Here is a 20,252-nt window from a genome sequence, read left to right as displayed (position 1 = left end):
ACAGGTGGGGAACATGAAAGCTACACGAAAATGGATACTGTACCTGGCGCATGGTAGGTGTCAGTGAATCTTGTTCTGAAGTCAGATTTTTGCTGAATAAAGACCACCCACAGAAGTGCAGTGCAAAAGTGCCTTTATTGAACCCTTGCAGGCAAAAATGTACTTTTGAATTGTAAATGACTTCATTTTCTGTGGTATTGCTCTTTGCAAACATACACAACTCTTACATAGAAAAATACAAGAGACTTTACTCTAGTTTTACATTGCAAAAATATCATTTGAAGTGTTAAGGCACATAGGTTACCATAGAATGGCCACAGTTTGAAGGGTTTTTACAACAAACAAAAAAATACATTTTGGTTTGTCAGTTAGGAAGAAGTCATACACAAAGTGAACATTAGCATAACGTGACAGAATAAAACCAGGAGAATTAAACAAAAACAATTAGGTACCAGTTACTACTGAATATGATTAAACACATTAACCTACTCGAGATGTAAAATGCCGTAATGAGGTATAGGAATCGGATAGCAGACAAGTGATCATATTGTGGAATAAAATTGGACTTTTCCCTACTGATTGCTGATTATTTTAGTCCTACCTGAACAAAGTGTTCTGTGTGGAATAGAATCACATATCCAAGTGATAATCAGGAAGGCCCTACACATACATTTAACAAATTGTGATGTTAATGAAATGAACCGACATGAGAAATGTAATAATGGTAAAAGGGTTTCACGGACTATGGTTAGATGTCCCCCCCCCCCCCCAATACTCCATGTGTTGAACTTTGAATGGAATGCATTAGCTTCACATTGCATTAACGGTATTGCATCGAACATTTATCAGATCCATTCCATGAGAAGTGAAAAAAGTGAACACAAATCAAATAAGTTGCAACTTCAGCCCTTCCTTGGAGAAGATTTCCTTTGTGAATCTTTACTGTGGTTGGCCCCTAACCTTGAAAGAATAATGAAATATAAGCAAATTAACTTGGAGACATTTGTCAAAATGAAATAATATATATATAGTGTGTGTAAAAGAAAAATCAATCATGGCCGTCAGTGATTGAGCTGTGAATGATCAAGTTAGTGGCATTCTCTCTCAAACCCAGACGGTTTACAGATACTCAGGTGATCTTCCATTGTGAATTGGGATTCATGAAATTTGGTCCCAAGAAATATATATTTTTTATCACATTGACAGAAGAAAAACAACATTGAGGCTAGAAAGAAGTGACTTGCTCTTCAACAATGTACTTTAAATTAGCATCAGCATCTATACTGTTAACTAAATACAATGCCCAGACATTTTCACAATATACTCTGAGGGTACAAAACATTAGGAACACCTGCTCTTTCCATGACAGACTGACCAGTTGAAAGCTATTATCCCTTATTGTCACCTGTTAAATCCACTTCAAATCAGTGTAGATGCAGGGGAGAAGACAGGTTAACAAAGGAGTTTTAAGCCTAGAGGCAATTGAGACATGGATTGTGTATGTTTTCCATTCAGAGGGTGAATGGGCAACACCAAATATTTAAATGCCTTGGAAAAACAGGGTATTGTAGTAGGTGCCAGGCACACTGGTTTGAGCGTGTCAAGAACTGCAACGCTGCTGGGTTTTTCACACTCAACAGTTTCCCGTGTGTATCAAGAACGGTACACCACCCAAAGGACATCCAGCTAACTTGACAACTGTGGGAAGCATTGGGGTCAACATGGGCCAGCATCCCTGTGGAAGGCTTTTGACACCATGTAGAGTCCATGCCCCGACGAATTGAGTCTGTTCTGAGGGCAAAAGAGGGTGCTACTCAATATTAGGAAGGTGTTGCTAATGTTTTTTTACAATGTGTATATAATCTGTCTGTTTTGCTACACAAATCAAAAGACAAAATGGGATGAAGTTTATATAAAGAAAACGTAAGATTAGTCATTTTATACGTAAGAATCTTCAATAATTTCACCTTGCAACCAAATAAATAATCCCAGCAATCAGAGAAACATTGTTGATTGCAACCTGAGTTGCCGTCGACCAGGAAGAGAGCTGGCTAAAGCGGTGTTATTGACGTCATGAGTCACTGTCCGACTGACCGATCCGATCCGCATCCCACGGTTTCCTGTGACAACATAATGGGAACGTTGTTCCTTCACCAATCATCCCACTGGGCAAGAAATGTAGAAAAAAAGGCTGCTCTGTCCAGCCGTATGCATAAACGTGTCCTTATGAGAGGAGGTTCTTGTAGTCATTTTTTATTAGCTGGGCACAAACGTGTGAGTAACAAACGTGTGAGAGTAACTTTAGGTGGCACAGTAGGTACCTGGACACTTCGGCAGCATCATATCCCAACTATAGGAAATGTCAAAAGGAGTCATTGAGAGGGTATAGCTTTGGTCTCAATTTCAACCTAAACTGTCCCATTTAAGGCATAAAACTACTATCATCTCACGACAAGATGAACTGAACTCCAACGTGATATCCAAATTAAATAAGGGAGGAAAAGAAAAGCATTGGGGGGTGAGGGGGTCTGACTGCACAGCCAGTGTGCTGCTAAGTCTCCTCATCCCAGAGACAGAGCTGTTTGTGGGGGACATAGTAGGTGAATTGGTAGCCTTTGCTGCAGCTCTTGATGCCGCACTTGTAGGGGCTACCTTTGCCTGTGGTGTCGCGGTTGCGGCAGTACTTGAGCAGGCAGGGGTACCACTCCAGACGCAGGCTGAAGCTGCAGGAGCAGGGCTGCCACACGTCTCTCGTAGAGCGGCACGACAGCAGGACCGGGACCACGTCCACCGACTGGGGCAGGATCTCAAACACGGAGCCCTCCACTCCTACAGGTGCAGCAAGCAACATATTTGTGAGTCAATGCACTAATTAAGGTAGCCTGGTCCCAGATCTGTTTGTGCGGTCTTGCCAACACCCACTGTGACAATGACCATAGGATTTGGCAAGACGGCACAAACAGATCTGGGACTAGGCTAGTAATAAGGAGCTTTTTCATGCAAAAGAGTGCTGCTATCTCTATTCAAATCACAGATGGTTCACCGTGCACTGCACTGACCATTAGGCAAAAAAAAATTTACAGTACATTATCTACGACTAGAAACGGTTGACTTCATATAAACTAAAAGATACAGGGCTCTTCAGTCAGCTCTCGTAAAAATATTTTAAAAAGATCACAAAAAGTGATTGCCTAAAGTTTGAGCAAGAGAGCTATAGGAGCAAAACAGACTCTCAGGGAGAGAACGTTTCAGTTTACAGTCAATAGCGTAAACTATTGTTTACGTAAACTATTTCTACATTGTCAAATACTAATAGTGTTATTGAAGTAGAACTGGGCTAGTTTGGTAGTGTACATATAGAGCTAAAATGTATTGGATGAATTTAACTTGGAGCGAGTGTGTGATTAAGGTCTAGACCAAGGGTGGGCACTGAATTCCTGGAGGCCATAGTGTGTGCAGGCTTTTATTCCAGCTCAGCACTCCAGTCAATCATACTTCACCGAGGGAGGGGCTGACCTCTCCATATGAAAAAGAGAAGCTAGAAGGACAAAAATGAAAAGGTCATCTGCATCTTTTATTCCACGTCCACACAAAGGTGGACTAATGTGCACCTTGTCTTGAGAAAGGCCACTAGGCCAAAAACATTGACTGTGAAAGCTACTATTCCCCAGTGGTGGAAAAAGTACACCAGGGGTGTTCTCTTGGACACTTTCTGTCCTGCTAAGCATTCAAAATGTAAATGAGTACTTTTGGGTCTTAGGGAAAATTTATGGAGTAAAAAGTACATTATTTTCTTCAGGAATGTAGTGAAGTAAAAGTAGTCCAAAATATAAAGTCAAATACATACCCCCAAAAAACTACTTAAGTAGTACTTTAAAATATTTTTACACCACTGCAGATCACTTTTTATTATTTTCACCTAACAGACTCTTAAATGTATTTTTTGCTATTCGAGTATTGTTTGTTTGTTTGTTTGTATATCTCAACATGCAATACTATTATGGCTATAGCCAGAGGTTTTGCTTTGTCGTTTCTGATTTATTCTACAATTCAAACATGGCGATTATCCTAAACTCCCATTCCACCTACACCGAAAGACGTGGATGGAAATCTTCGCTTTCATATTGTGAACTTCAGCCATGAGCAACTGAACAGGTGTTGTGCCAAAAATCTCCAACCTGGCAGAACCCCCCCCCCCCCCTTCTAATTTCCTTAATTTTGTGGCTAGAGTCAAATACTTTCTATAGAACAAACTTCACGTCAGGATAGGCAACAGAATTCATAAATGCGTATTATATTAAACATAGAGGGAGTAATATGTTGGCAAGCAATAAACATTTCAGAACAATTATAGCTGAATTATTATCCTTCCACTTTCAAAAATACTAGTTGAATAAGACATGGGAGAGATGACGAATTTTGGAGATTGATTTATAGACCAATATAAATCAGTAGCGGATTTAGGTACGGGTGACATGGGCAGCCACCCACCGTAGCATTTTGCAGGGGGCGGCACGGGTGCCGAAAACTGCAGACAAAAAAAATGCTTTCTGCTACTAAGATCAGTGAAATGTAGGCTAAACTGACAACGGAGTGAAGAGCAGAAATCTCAACTAGCAGGCAAGTCGCAGCAATGAAGAACGCAAAGGGGGGGGGGGGATTCTGGCAGGGGGGACATTTTCCAGCACAGCACCAGCACCTGATATCACCTTTCCTACGGCAACAGCTGAGCCGCTCGGGGAAGGTACACAGTAAACACAGCTGAGACCGGTGTTAACTCCAACAAGCTGCGTGTTACATTAAGCCTGCTACACTGTACACCCATCCTGGCCCAAACACCACAAAGCAAGCTAAACAACTATGCCCAAACTGTGGTAAGACCAAAAGGAAGAATTCAAAAGCAGTGGATTGTGACATTTGTTTGTTCACAAAGTGTGGAAGTATCAACCCCTTGTCATATGATGAAGCTGTAAAGTCTCAAAGTAACATTGTGCAATGTATGCTGTTTAAATGCGGTGCCAAACATTGGGATGCTGGACACAAGCAGGGATGATGAGTGCAATCTAGATGAGATCGTCATGTATCAGCAGTGGGCACAGAAAATGACATGTTTGACTGTTTCAACCAGAGAGGACTTCATTTTATCCATGTGAACGCAGAGCCTACTGCTGAAATTAGAGGAACTAAAATTCCTTGCTTCTAAACACACGAGCTGCAGTAGTTACTGCGACATCGTCCTCAATTGACCCATCCAACCATGAGGTTGAACTACCGTGTTCATAGCGTTCATAGAATTGACCGAAACGGTGGTGGCGTGTGTGTTTTTACTAGGAATGATGTGCATTTTAACCCTCTTTCAGATCTGAAAATGGATGGTCTTGAGGTTTCATGGGTAGATATACTTCTTCCTAAATGTCATCCTATACTTGGTGTATTTTATCGGCGATTTTAATACAAATGTGCAGTTATCACCCAAGAAAAGTACACTAGTAAATGCCCTTTATAACTTTAAAATCAGCTATTTGGACTAGAACAACTAATTGTTGAGCCAACCCAGGTGCGTATTGACAGTAAATCGACTTTGGATTTGATTATTGTATCAGATCAAGAGGATGTCTGCCAGTCAGGAGTTTTAAATATTGGTTTTAGTGATCATATGGTAACCTACTGTACCCGTAAGAAATCCATAATGCTACTAGAGCTGGTAATATATTCATGAAGGTACGGTCTATGAAACAATACAACAAAAAAAAACGTTATGTAGAGGTCCTGGGAATTTTGGATTGATCTCATGTACTAAACTGTGATGTTGATCAAGCTTGGTATCTTTTTAAGGATATGCTTGTCTGCACTCGACTCTGGCTTCGATGAAACAAATTCAAATCAAACATCGGTCAGGGAAATGGATCACTTCCGAGATCTTAGACCTCATAAGGAAAAGGGATCGCTACCTGGCCAGATTCAGAAGGACAAATCTACAACAAGATTATGATGGTTAAATTAACTGTAGAAACCAGGCAAGTTACAAAATGGATAAGACCAAATCCCAACATTATATAGATGCCGTTAATGTCAACTTACATCAGCCTTGTATACTTTAGAACTTTTTAAATGGACACTGGCTTAAAAACTCCCCCTTATGTAAAATCCTGTAGTATTGTCCTGGATATTTTTTTTTTTTACCACTATATAGCTTCATCTCTGGTTCAGAAGTTACCCTTCTGCTCTGGACACTATGGCCAGACTTTCATTAACTACTTTTACCATAGCAAAGGTATCACAAATTATTTGTTTGAGCTGAGCTCATTAAGCAAATTAAAATTGTCACTACATTTGGTAAAAACTGAATCGATTTTGTTTGGAACAAAACAGATTGCTTAGGGCTGACAAGATAACGGTAAACTGTCCAGGCAAGGAGAGCGAATCTAAAACAAGTATCTTATCTTTGTGTCCCTAGATAAATCCCTTTCTGGAGACCTGATTGCTGCTAAAAATTAAAAAAAATAAAAATGGCAAACAAATTAAATTGACATCATAACACTAGATATTTTAACATTAAAGTTAAACTGTTTGTCTCAACCTTGATTCAGTGTCATGTTGATTATGCCTGCTCTGTTTGGTATAGTGGGCTATCAAAAAAGCTGAAAAAGAGAACGCAGGTCTTGCAAAATAATGTTCAGGTATATGCTGAATGTCTCCCCTAGGACCCACATAGGGGTAGGGGAGTTCCTGAAGGTGGGCTTGTTGCCTTTGGAGTCCAGAGTGGACCAACTTAAATCATATGCTTGACATCTTAAACGATCGCGCCCCAGGTTACATGAAACGCATTGATATGGTCTATAACCAACACAGTCACAATACCAGAGCTCGTGTTATGTCTTGTAAAATCCCAAGAGTAAACAGTACTGCGAGGAGCACGTTTTTCCATATAGGCATTTGTCTATGGAATAGACAGTTTCCATTTCCACAGAATAAAGTTTAATTTGGTCAAGGTCGTAATTGTAAGGGAAACCACTCCACTGACCCTTGTGCCCCCGGTACTGCTGGTCAGGTGTATTTATTTTAAGGATTGGTATGATGTGCAATCATTATCATACTCATCACTATCAAACGCTCCCTGAAACACTTCAGCGAGCAGGCCTTTCTAATCGACCTGGCCTGGGTATTCATGGAAGGATATCGACCTCATCCCGTCAGTAAAAAATGCCTGGTTGTTCTTTAAAAAAGTGCTTTCCTCACCAGCTTAAATAAGCATGCCCCATTCAAGAAATGTAGAACCAGGAACAGATATAGCCCATGGTTCTCTCCAGACCTGACTGCCCTTAACCAACCCAAAAACATCCTGTGGCATTCTGCAATAGCATCGAACAGCCCCCGAGAAATGCAACTTTTTAGGGAAGTTAGAAACCAATATACACAGGCAATTAGAAAAGCCAAGGATAGCTTTTTCAAGCTGAAATGTATTTCCTGCAACACAAACTCAAAAAAAGTTCTGGGACATTGCAAAGTCCATGGAGAATAAGAGCACCTCCTCCCAACTGCCCACTGCACTGAGGATAGGAAAACTCTGTCACCACCGATAAATCCACTATAATTCAGAATTTCAATAATCATTTTTCCACGGCTGGCCATGCTTTCCACCTGGCCACACCTACCCCAGTCAACAGCACTGCACCCCCCACAGCAATTCGCCCAAGCCTTCCCCATTTCTCCTTCTCCCAAATCCAGTCCGCTGATGTTCTGAAAGAGCTACAAAATCAGCCGGGCTAGACAATCTGGACCCTTTCTTTCTAAAATTATCTGCTGAAATTGTTGCAACCCCTATTACTAGCCTGTTCAACCTCGTGTCGTCTGAGATTCCCAAAGATTGGAAAGCAGCTGCAGTCATCCCCCTCTTCAAAGGGGGGGGACACACTCTTGACCCAAACTGCTAGACCTATATCTATCCTACCCTGCCTTTCTAAGGTCTTCAAAAGCCAAGTTAACAAAAAGATCACCAACCATTTCGAATCCCACTGTACCTTCTCCGCTATGCAATCTGGTTTCAGAGCTGGTCATGGGTGCACCTCAGCCACGCTCAAGGTTCTAAACAATAACAGGCAGTCTCTATGGGGGTGCCACAGGGTTCAATTCTTGGGCCGACTCTCTTCTCTGTATATATCAATGATGTCACTCTTGCTGCTGGTGAGTCTCTGATCCACCTCTACGCAGACGACACTATTCTGTATACTTCTGGTCCTTCTTTGGACACTGTGTTAACAACCTTCCAGACGAGATTCAATGCCATACAACTCTCCTTCCGTAGTCTCCAACTGTTCTTAAATACAAGTAAAACTTAAATGCATGCTCTTCAACTGATCGCTGCCTGCACCTGCCCGCCCGTCCAGCATCACTACTCTGGACTAGAGGTCGACCGATTCCGATTTTTCAACGCCGATACCGATTATTGGAGGACCAATAAAGTAGATACCGGTTAATCGGCTGATTTTTTAAATGTATTTATAATAATGATAATTACAACAATACTGAATGAACAATTATTTTAACTTAATATAATACATCAATAAAATCAATTTAGCCTCAAGTAGATAATGAAACATGTTCAATTTGGTTTAAATAATGCAAAAACAAAGTGTTGGAGAAGAAAGTATAAGTGCAATATGTGCTATGTAAGAAAGCTAACGTTTAAGTTCCTTGCTCCGAACATGAGAACATATGAAAGCTGGTGGTACCTTTTAACATGAGTCTTCAATATTCCCAGGTAAGAAGGTTTAGGTTGTAGTTATTATAGGAATTATAGGACTATTTCCCTCTATACCATTTGCATTTCATTAACCTTTGACTATTCAATGTTCTTATCGGCACTTTAGTATTGCCAGTGTAACAGTATAGCTTCCGCCCCTCTCCTCGCTACTCCCTGGGCTCGAACCAGCAACACAACGACAACAGCCACCATCGAAGCAGCGTTACCCATGCAGAGCAAGTAGAACAACTACTAGAAGGCTCAGAGCGAGTGACGTTTGAAACGCTATTAGCGCGCGCTAACTAGCTAGCCATTTCACTTCGGTTACACTAGCCTCATCCCGGGAGTTGATAGGCTTGAAGTCATAAACAGCGCAGTCAGATACTTGTATGCTCAGTCAGATTATATGCAACGCAGAACACGCTAGATCATATCTAGTAATATCATCAACCATGTGTAGTTAACTAGTGATTATGATTGTTTTTTATAAGATAAGTTTAATGCTAGCTAGCAACTTACCTTGGCTAACTGCATTCGCATAACAGGCAGTCTCCTTGTGGAGTGCAACGAGAGAGAGAGGCAGGTCGTTATTGCATTGAACTAGTTAACTGTAAGGTTGCAAGATTGGATCCCCCGAGCTGACAAGATGAAAATCTGTCGTTCTGCCCCTGAACAAGGCAGTTAACCCACCGTTCCTAGGCCGTCATTGAAAATGAGAATGTGTTCTTAACTGACTTGCCAAGTTAAATAAAAGTCTTAAAACATACACACATATACACATTTTTTCGGAAATCAGTATTTTTGGACGCCGATTTGCCAATTTTATATATATATATATATATATATATATATATATATATATATATATATATATATATATATATATATATATATATAAAATAAAAAATAAAATTGGCAAATCGGCGTCCAAAAATACAGATTTCCGATTGTTATGAAAACTTGAAATCGGCCATTCTGATTAATCGGTCGACCTCTACTCTGGACCGTTCTGACTTAGAATATGTGGACATCTACAAATACCTAGGTGTCTGGTTAGACTGCAAACTCTCCTCCCAGACTCACATGAATCCAAAGTTAAATCTAGAATTGGCTTCCTATTTCGCAACAAAGCATCCATCACTCATGCTGCCAAACATACCCTCGTAAAACTGACCATCTTACCGATCCTCGACTTTGGCGATGTCATTTACAAAATAGCCTCCAACACCCTACTCAACAAATTGGATGCTGTCTACCGTTTTGTCACCAAAGCCCCATATACTACCCACCACTGCGACCTGTACGCTCGTTGGCTGGCCCTCGCTTCATACTCATCGCCAAACCCACTGGCTCCAGGTCATCTACAAGACCCTGCTAGGTAAAGTCCCGTCTTATCTCTGCTCTCTGGTCACCATAGCTGCACCCACCCGCGGCACGCGTTCCAGCAGGTACACTGGGGAGAACAAGTATTTGATACCCTGCAAAATCGGCAGTGTTTCCTAATTACAAAGCATGTAGAGGTCTGTCATTTTTATCATAGGTACACTTCAACTGTGAGAGACGGAATCTAAAACATAAATCCCCAAAATCTCATTGTATGATTTTCAAGTAATTAATTAGCATTTTATTGCATGACATAAGTATTTGATCACCTACCAACCAGTAAGAATTCCGGCTCTCACAGACCTGTTCGTTTTTCTTTAGGTGGCCCTCCTGTTCTCCACTCATTACCTGTACTAACGTCATCTGTTTGAACTCGTTACCTGTATAAAAGACACCTGTCCACACACTCAATCAAACAGACTCCAACCTCTCCACAATGGCCAAGACCAGGGAGCTGTGTAAGGACATCAGGGATAACATTGTAGACCTGCACAAGGCTGGGATTGGCTACAGGACAATAGGCAAGCAGCTTGGTGAGAAGGCAACAACTGTTGGTGCAATTATTAGAAAATGGACGTTCAAGATAACGGTCAATCACCCTCGGTCTGGGGCTCCATGCAAGATCTCACCTCGTTTGGCATCAATGACATGAGGAAGGTGAGGGCTCCGCCCAGAATTACACGGCAGGACCTGGTCAATGACCTGAAGAGAGCTGGGACCACAGTCTCAAAGAAAACCATTAGTAACACACTACGCCGTCATCGATTAAAATCCTGCAGTGCACGCAAGGTCCCCCTGCTCAAGCCAGCGCATGTCCAGGCCCGTCTGAAGTTTGCCAATGACCATCTGGATGATCCAGATAAGGAATGGGAGACGGTCATGTGGTCTGATGAGACAAAAATAGAGCTTTTTGGTCTAAACTCCACTCGCAGTGTTTGGAGGAAGAAGAAGGATGAGTACAACCCCAAGAACACCATCCCAACCGTGAAGCATGGAGGTGGAAACATCATTCTTTGGAGATGCTTTTCTGGAAAGAGGACAGGACGACTGCACCGTAATGAGGGGAGGATGGATGGGGCCCACAGCCAGGGCAACTAAAGAGTGGCTCCGTAAGAAGCATCTCAAGGTCTTGGAGTGGCCTAGCCAGTCTCCAGACCTGAACCCAATAGAAAATCTTTGGAGGGAGCTGAAAGTCCGTATTGCCCAGCGACAGCCCCAAAACCTGAAGGATCTGGAGAAGGTCTGTATGGAGGACTGGGCCAAAATCCCTGCTGCAGTGTGTGCAAACCTGGTCAAGAACTACAGGAAACGTATGACCTCTGTAATTGCAAACAAAGGTTTCTGTTCCAAATATTAAGTTCTGCTTTTCTGATGTATCAAATACTTATGTCATCCAAGATGGCGTAGCAGTGTAGACGTGTTTTGTTTGTCCTCTCGTGTACTTTTGTATATATTTCAACAACAAAAAAAATTATCTTTTCGATTTTTAATTCGATTATACCTTCCGGTAACCTGCCGGTAACCTGCCTCACCCAATGTGATACGGAATCGCTATTATTTTAAACTTTAGAACACATTCAAGAACCTCCAGAAGCTAACCAGCTAATTAGCTACAAGCGATTTAGTCATTGTTAGCCACTGCTAGCGGCTTTTACCTTCTGCACAGATACCAGCCCTGTTCTTAGTCTGGATATTACTCGCCAATCTACCTGTATCGGACTGTCTCTCCATAACAACGCCGGATTCCTGCCATAATCCCTGTGCCACTACTTCTAATCTTCACAGCTCGCTTGCACCCTCCATGGCACCCAGTACCGAAGCTATCCCTGAGGCCCACCTCCCGGCCTACTAGCTGTTCACCCGAACCCCACTCATACACGGCTAGAGCCCAATACTCCACCGGATCCTTGCTGTAAAGTCTGGACCTTGGCACCGGATCACCACTGCTACCGATTGGCTATAGTGGCTAACGCCACTGCCACGAAGCTAGTACCAGTTAGCCGTGAGCCAGACACATCTCCCGGCTAGCAAACAAAATTCTACAATACCTCTTTCGCCATCCGGCTTGGATTCTCTGTCGACACGGCGCTCCGACACAACACCACGTCTGGTCTGCCGACGAATACTGCATCCGCTGTGCCTTCAACCGGCCTCCGTCTGAGGAGACTCCCCTCTACCAACCCCGGGCTACTAAACGCTGTGTCACCCGCGTGCTAGCGTAGTTGCGGCTTCCCTGTTCCATCTACTGCTGCCCCCTGGACACTATGATTACTTGGCTACATAGCTGATGCCTGCTGGACTGTCCATTAATCACGGTACTCCATTTGGTTTATTTATGTTTTATCTGTCGAACCCAGCCGCGAACTCAGGCTCTGTGTGTAGTTAATCTGTGATCGAAAAAGCCTTGGTTTCATGCATGTCAACATCAGAAGCCTCCTCCCTAAGTTTGTTTTACTCACTGCTTTAGCGCACTCTGCAACCCTGATGTCCTTGCCGTGTCTCAATCCTGGCTTAGGAAGGCCACCAAAAATTCTGAGCTTTCCATACCAAACTATAACACTTTCCGTCAAGATAGAACTGCCAAAGGGGGAGGAGTTGCAAAGTTCTGTCATACTTTCCAGGTCTATGCCCAAACAGTTCGAACTTCTAATTTTAAAAATGAATCTCTCCAGAAATAAGTCTCACTGTTTCCGCCTGCTACCGACCCCCCTCAGCTCCCAGCTGGGCCCTGGACACAATCTGTGAATTGATCGCCACCCATCTAGCTTCAGAGTTTGTTCTGTTAGGTGACCTAAACTGGCATATGCTTAACACCCCGGCAGTCCTACAATCTAAGCTAGATGCCCTCAATCTCACACAAATCATCAAGGGACCCACCAGGTACAACCCTAAATCCATAAACATGGGCACCCTAATAAACATTATCCTGACCAACTTGCCCTCCAAATACACCTCTGCTATCTTCAATCAGGATCTCAGCGATCACTGCCTCGTTGCCTGTATCCGCTACGGGTCCGCGGTCAAACGACCACCCCTCATCACTGTCAAACGCTCCCTAAAACACTTCTGCGAGCAGACCTTTCTAATCGACCTGGCCCGGGTATCCTGGAAGGATATTGACCTCATGCCGTCAGTTGCGGATGCCTGGTCATTCTTTAAATGTAACTTCCTCACCATCTTAGACAAGCATGCTCCGTTCAAAAAATGCAGAACTAAGAACAGATACAGCCCTTGGTTCACTCCAGACCTGACTGCCCTCGACCAGCACAAAAACATCCTGTGGCGGACTGCAATAGCATCGAATAGTCCCTGCGATATGCAACTGTTCAGGGCAGTCAGGAACAAATACATGCAGTCAGTCAGGAAAGCAAAGGCCAGCTTTTTCAAGCAGAGATTTGCATCCTGTAGCTCTAACTCCAAAAAGTTCTGGGACACTAAAGTACATGGAGAACAAGAGGACCTCCTCCCAGCTGCCCACTGCACTAAGGCTAGGTAACACGGTCACCACCGATAAATCTGTGATAATCGAAAACTTCAACAAGCATTTCTCAACGGCTGGCCATGCCTTCCTCCTGGCTACTCCAACCTCGGCCAACAGCCCCCCCCCCCCCCCCCCCCCCACCCCGCAGCTATTCGACCAAGCCTCCCTAGCTTCTACTTTACCAAAAACCAGATAGCAGATGTTCTGAAAGAGCTGCACAACTTGGACCCATACAAATCAGCTGGGCTTGACAATCTGGACCCTCTATTTCTGAAACTGTCCGCCGCCATTGTCGCAAGCCCTATTACCAGCCTGTTCAACCTCTCCTTCGTATCATCTGAGATCCCCAAAGATTGGAAAGCTGCCGTGGTCATCCCCCTCTTCAAAGGGGGAGACACCCTGGACCCAAACTGTTACAGACCTATATCCATCCTGCCCAGCTCATCTAAGGTCGCTGCCTGCACCCACACACCCGACTAGCATCACCATCCTGGATGGTTCAGACCTAGAATATGTGGACATCTATAACTACCTAGGTGTCTGGCTAGACTGCAAACTCTCCTTCCAGATTCATATCAAACATCTCCCATCCAAAATCAAATCTAGTCGGCTTTCTATTTCGCAACAAAGCGTACTTCACTCACGCCGCCAAACTTACCCTAGTAAAACTGACTATACTACCGATCCTCGACTTCGGCGATGTCATCTACAAAATAGCTTCCAATACTCTACTCAGCAAACTGGATGCAGTTTATAGCAGTGCCATTCATTTTGTTACTAAAGCACCTTATACCACCCACCACTGCGACCTGTATGCTCTAGTCGGCTGGCCCTCGCTACATGTTCATCGCCATACCCACTGGCTCCAGGTCATCTAAGTCTATGCTAGGTAAAGCTCCGCCTTATCTCAGTTCACTGGTCACGATGGCAACACCCACCTGTAGCACGTGCTCCAGCAGGCGTATCTCACTGATCATCCCTAAAGCCAAAACCTCATTTGGCCACCTTTCCTTCCAGTTCTCTGCTGCCTGCGACTGGAACAAATTGCAAAAAATCTCTGAAGTTGGAGACTTCTCTCCCTCACCAACTTTAAACATCTGCTATCTGAGCAGCTAACCGATCGCTGCAGCTGTACATAGTCCATCGGTATATAGCCCACCCAATTTACCTACCTCATCCCATACTGTTTTTATTTTATTTACTTTTCTGCTCTTTTGCACACCAGTATCTCTACCTGCACATGTTCATCTGATCATTTATCACTCCAGTGTTAATCTGCTAAATTGTAATTATTCACTCCTATGGCCTATTTATTGCCTACCTCCTCATGCCTTTTGCACACAATGTATATAGATAATTTTTTTCTACTATGTTGACTTGTTTATTGTTTACTCCATGTGTAACTGTGTTCTCTGTTCACACTGCTATGCTTTATCTTGGCCAGGTCGCAGTTGCAAATGAGAACTTGTTCTCAACTAGCCTACCTGGTTAAATCAAGGTGAAATAAAAATAACACATTTAAAAAAATGTTATGCAATAAAATGCAAATGAATTACTTAAAAATCATACAATGTGATTTTCTGGATTTTTGTTTTAGATTCCATCTCTCACAGTTGAAGTGTACCTATGATACAAATTACAGACCTCTACATGCTTTGTAAGTAGACAAACCTGCAAAATCGGCAGTGTTTCAAATACTTGTTCTCCCCACTGTATACGGTGCCTTGCGAAAGTATTCGGCCCCCTTGAACTTTGCGACCTTTGCCACATTTCAGGCTTCAAAATAATTTTGCACGCCCAATTTTTCAGTTTTTGATGTGTTAAAAAAGTTTGAAATATCCAAGAAATGTCATTCCACTTCATGATTGTGTCCCACTTGTTGTTGATTCTTCACAAAAAAATACAGTTTTATATCTTTATGTTTGAAGCCTGAAATGTGGCAAAAGGTCGCAAAGTTCGAGGGGGCCGAATAATTTCGCAAGGCACTGTATCTCACTTGTCACCCCCAAAGCCAATTCCTCCTTTGGCCGCCTCTCCTTCCAGTTCTCTGCTGCCAATGACTGGAACGAACTACAAAAATCTCTGAAACTGGAAACACTTATCTCCCTCACTAGCAGCTTTAAGCACCAGCTGTCAGAGCAGCTCACAGATCACTGCACCTGTACATAGCCCATCTATAAATAGCCCAAACAACTACCGCTTCCCCTACTGTATTTATTTCGCTCCTTTGCACCCCAGTATTTCTACTTTGCACACTCATCTACTGTCAAATCTACCATTCCAGTGTTTTAATTGCTATATTGTATTTACTTTGCCACCATGGCCTATTTATTGCCTTTACCTCCCTTCTCACCTCATTTGCTCACATTGTATATAGACTTATTTTTCTACTGTATTATTGACTGTAGGTTTGTTTTACTCCATGTGTAACTCTGTTGTTATATGTGTCGAACTGCTTTGCTTTATCTTGGCCAGGTCGCAGTTGTAAATGAGAACTTGTTCTCAACTTGCCTACCTGGTTAAATAAAAAAATAAAAAAATAGATTGTTTTAATATGGTTGATCTTTAAGGTTAGGGAGAAGCGCAGTGAATAGTGCCACTTTTTAGGATGTCAATATAAATTAATATTTATGGTTGTTCGTAATGTTGTCTTGTATTTTAAATCATTATGTGTTATTGTTTTTACCATTGAGGACCACTTTGGAAATAAGCATTTTAATTAATACTTTCAAGCGATATCCTCTGTGTCCACATTGTGCATTTTGTTGTATATGTCACGTTGCCCAAAATCAATTCAAATCTGTGACGATGTGCCCACATATTCATTCTATTGACCTCTCTCCAGCCAATGTTTGACGTCCCTCTCCCGGGTGTAGATAGCCTCCCGGGCCTCACTGCACATGTTGTGGATGTGGCTGCTGAGCTGCCAAGCCTGGCTCAGGTTCACTGCCACGTTCATGGTCAGCTGGTCCAGGCCCCGCCTCTCCTCCGCCGTGCGAATGGATTGAGGGTTTTTCTGGTGGACCACAGGACAAAGTCATGTCACCATGGTCACTTTATTTATCAAATGGGATAATGCTCATTCACTTCCCCCCACACTCCCAGCAAGGGTACCCACTGGCCTTATTATTTGTTATTCCCTGTACCCTTCCTTTGGCGTTATCACTGATCTGACATAGCAGGAATAGGTGGAAGCTACATAGGAACCACTTGCTAGCAAGTATCATGTTAGATCAGTGATTACCTGAAGGAGAGGAAGGATACACTTTCAACATATTCAAACAAGGCAACTCAGAAAGTTATTTTCTCTGTACTACTAGTGCACATGTAGCAGAGGAGGTTTGGATCCACTCTCATGCGTTGACTAAACTTGCCTGAGACCTGAATATTTCTGTTAGCGCCCTGAGCTAATGCCTTTAACTCAGCAACTAACAGCCTTGAAGCACCCGAGACCCGGGTTAGAACCCCAGTGGGTGACACATACCTGTCTGAGTCGGGCCATGGACTCGCTGGGGATGAACTCATTGTGGTTGAGGTGCGAGATGAAGCACAGGGCCTGGTACTGGCTCTGGCCCCTCTCCAGCTCCCCAAGGATGAGTGCCCGGAAGATCTTCACATGCTGAAGGGGAGGGAAGGAGGGAGACCGATTGTGAGGCAGGGTAACTGCATAGGATTTGGGTCGTGTTCATTATGCACCATATGGAAGAAAACAAAACAAACAATTGAAACAGTGAGGGACTTCCTGGACTTGTCCAATAAGAAAGATTTTAATTTACCATTTTTAAAACGTTTTGCTCACAGGGTGTGCCATACTGTTTTGGACCAGTATAGTAGGCTTGAAACAAGGTTGAAATGCAAGTTAAGCAACTGAACCCTTCATTCTGCATCTGCACTGTTACACATTAAACCACATTAGAATGAGAGATTTGGAAAAATAAATTCACATTCAGTCTCCTTTCACTAACACTGCTTATTTACAGTCAAATCGGTGCCCAAAGAGTTCTTCTTAATAAACTATAACCCCCATAACTTCAAAAGATGAATCATCTCATTATACTCTTCATGTGAACAAAGTAGAAAAATGAAGATGTTGGAAGGAAGGTTTACCACGACTTTGTTGCTGTTGGCAACCGAACGAGAGATCTGGCTGCAGCCCCAAGGCCATAAAGAGAAGTTCCAGCCGAGGACAGCAAAGCCACAGACCTGTCTCCCCCATTCATCAACTCTCCCTTCCCTGACGTGTCTCTCACACACACACAGTCCGCTGAGAACCAGACAGCCCGCGGAGGGACTGCTCCTGGCACACTCAGGGTAATTACAGGAAAGCAGCACTGCTCTTCTCCTCTGAAACCAACATCATAGGGGAGGAACCCAGGCAGAGAGCAGCAGGGGGGGGTAGTACAAGGGGAGGACATGGTAATGCAACCAAGGCTTCTCCAACCCCAGCATTGTGTTATGGCGGGTGTTAAGACTGGGTAACATCTATGTGTTACATTTAACATCCTGCTATAAAGTATGCTGGAGACCTACTGTGTGTGAACTTCATAAAAGGAAAAAACGGAAGTGTTGTTTTCTTGTAAAAGAAAAATGGGTTTTTTTGCACTTTATTTTAAAACCATTTATGGCATTTTTGGGGTGGTTTCACTAACCCGGTAAAATGGCTAGAATTTGTTAAAAACAAATAAGATGGACACCCTCTGTTCTATAAATACAACAGCACCAGTAGGATCATGGAGTAGTCCTAACTTTGGGCTGCAATAGAAGCTCTGTGCCAAGCCACACTAGGTTGGCACCCTCCCAGTCCCAGGCCTAACTGCCACAGCAACACTGTGCACTCGAGAAGACAGACATTAGGTTACAGGATAAGTGAGAAAATGTGCAACCAATGATGGGCGGTGTCAGAAAATGGCTAAAAGGCAGTACCCCTGCTCATATGATGACAGAATGCAAATAAGCCATGTCAAGAGCAACGCACCATGCGAGAGTGTATTGAAACCTAAGCGATCAAAAGATAGATCCTACTTAAAAAATCTGGCAAGTGAGTTGGTTATGTTTTTTTAAATCAGTGCATTATGAAAATACCTTGTTCTTTAGCAGCACATGGTGACTGAGCACAAGCTACTGGCCACCTCAAATAAATTTGCATAGATAGTCGGCTCCAATTCTCTCCCTACCATTTACCTCTGGCCCTAACCCTTTGACTTGATCTGTAAGGTGGAAAAAATATGATGGAAGCTCCAGCTGATTTAGTTGTCCAGATTCGAACAGCTAAGGGGCTAGGGCCAAAGAGCTAATCGATCGATAGGACCTGTGTCCTAAATGGTACCCCGACCAGGGCCCACAGGGCACTATGTAGGGAATAGGGTGCCATTTGGGACGCAAACAGGAATGCTAATGAGGGAGGAGTGTGTGTAACCCTTCCTGTTGGCCCACTCTACTTCCCTTGCACGTCAGAGACTGCAACTGGTGGTATCCACAGCTGCCCAAACCTAAAAGATTGACAATTAAAATGACAAAGATAACTCATTGACACATCTGTGTCATAGGACTGTAACAACTGTACGGCTTGTCATTTTTATTCAAGCATTTTCATGTTTAAATATACCCCTAAACTGAAGTTTGTTTTGTACACTAGTCAGGAGAATCTGTAATAAAAATGCAATCTGATTGGTACATCCATTTGAATTAATGATTTATACCCATTGATTATTGAAATAAGACTTATTCCTCATGAAACCCCATCAGAGCCCAAAATATAAGATTGATTGACTCCAATATTTGTAAAAAATAAAATAATAATAATAAAAGAATTTAAAGTTATAAAATGACATCATGTATGGTCTGTCCTTGCAGCCATAGCTGTTTATGAATTTGAGTGGTTACATTTACATCCTTCAGCTTTTTACCAAAACTACATATTTGTGCTTTAAATTAAAATGTGCCAAGTGCTATGAGAAAACATGAGAAAATAAGCCCATCTGCTAAAAGCAGAAATATGACCACATAATTATATAGAATTATGCATTTTACCCAACATTCAGCAACATCCCTGACAAAATGAGTGTGTTGCATTGATCTAAAAATGAACAGACATGTCTTCTCATTTGACATTCAGAAAATTTGCCTTTCATTTCCTAGGAGTCCAAGCCCATTTGTTATCTAATGTTTTAAAATGTCAGTGCACTGATTGGCACACTTAGTTGGTGTAGAGGAGCAGAGGAGTTTCCCTGATGAGACTGAAGATGACATAGCAAATGAACAGAAGTCAGACACTGGATTTCACAAGTGTTTTGTGGCTCTGGATAGTTCAGTCAGTCATTTGGACATGCGGTTCCACACGATTGAAGCTATATGCGAGGAGTTTACACCAATTCAGTCATTTTCATAAATGTAAGTAACAGAAAATGTGGTTATCTTGCCATAAATTGAGAAACAAGTACACCAAAGACCTCACATTTGGATTTGAAAATGAAGTGCGATATTAAAGACGATATGGTGCCACTTTTTTCAGCCATCCACAAGCTGCAGCTACAGAGCATTTTTGGAGAGGTGTGCGCTGCGACTCTTCTGTACAATGCCTGTAACAGTTGCTGGAGGCGAACGTTCCTTCAGTAAGCTGATTTTTTTTTTTCAATAACTAAAAGA

At 42.7% G+C, this 20,252-nt stretch overlaps 1 protein-coding gene across 1 annotated transcript in view; it reads right to left on the bottom strand.

Moving 5' to 3' along the window:
• Window positions 1-116: 116 nt before the first annotated feature.
• Window positions 117-20,252, bottom strand: part of LOC109905378 (out at first protein homolog) — a 31,395-nt gene continuing 11,259 nt past the window's right edge. Inside the window, exons 2-4 of the mRNA XM_020502712.2 lie at window positions 17,092-17,226; window positions 16,443-16,623; window positions 117-2,829 (exon numbers count right to left, since the gene is read on the bottom strand). Coding sequence (XP_020358301.1) covers window positions 2,552-2,829; window positions 16,443-16,623; window positions 17,092-17,226 — 594 coding nt within the window. The 3' untranslated portion in view covers window positions 117-2,551. The remainder of the gene's footprint in view (window positions 2,830-16,442; window positions 16,624-17,091; window positions 17,227-20,252) is intronic.

Source organism: Oncorhynchus kisutch, linkage group LG15 (assembly GCF_002021735.2).
Source record: "Oncorhynchus kisutch isolate 150728-3 linkage group LG15, Okis_V2, whole genome shotgun sequence".
Classification (NCBI taxonomy): Eukaryota; Metazoa; Chordata; class Actinopteri; order Salmoniformes; family Salmonidae; genus Oncorhynchus; species Oncorhynchus kisutch.
The sequence above is the reverse complement of the archived record's forward strand: the minus strand, read 5'-3'. Positions and strand labels throughout refer to the sequence as shown.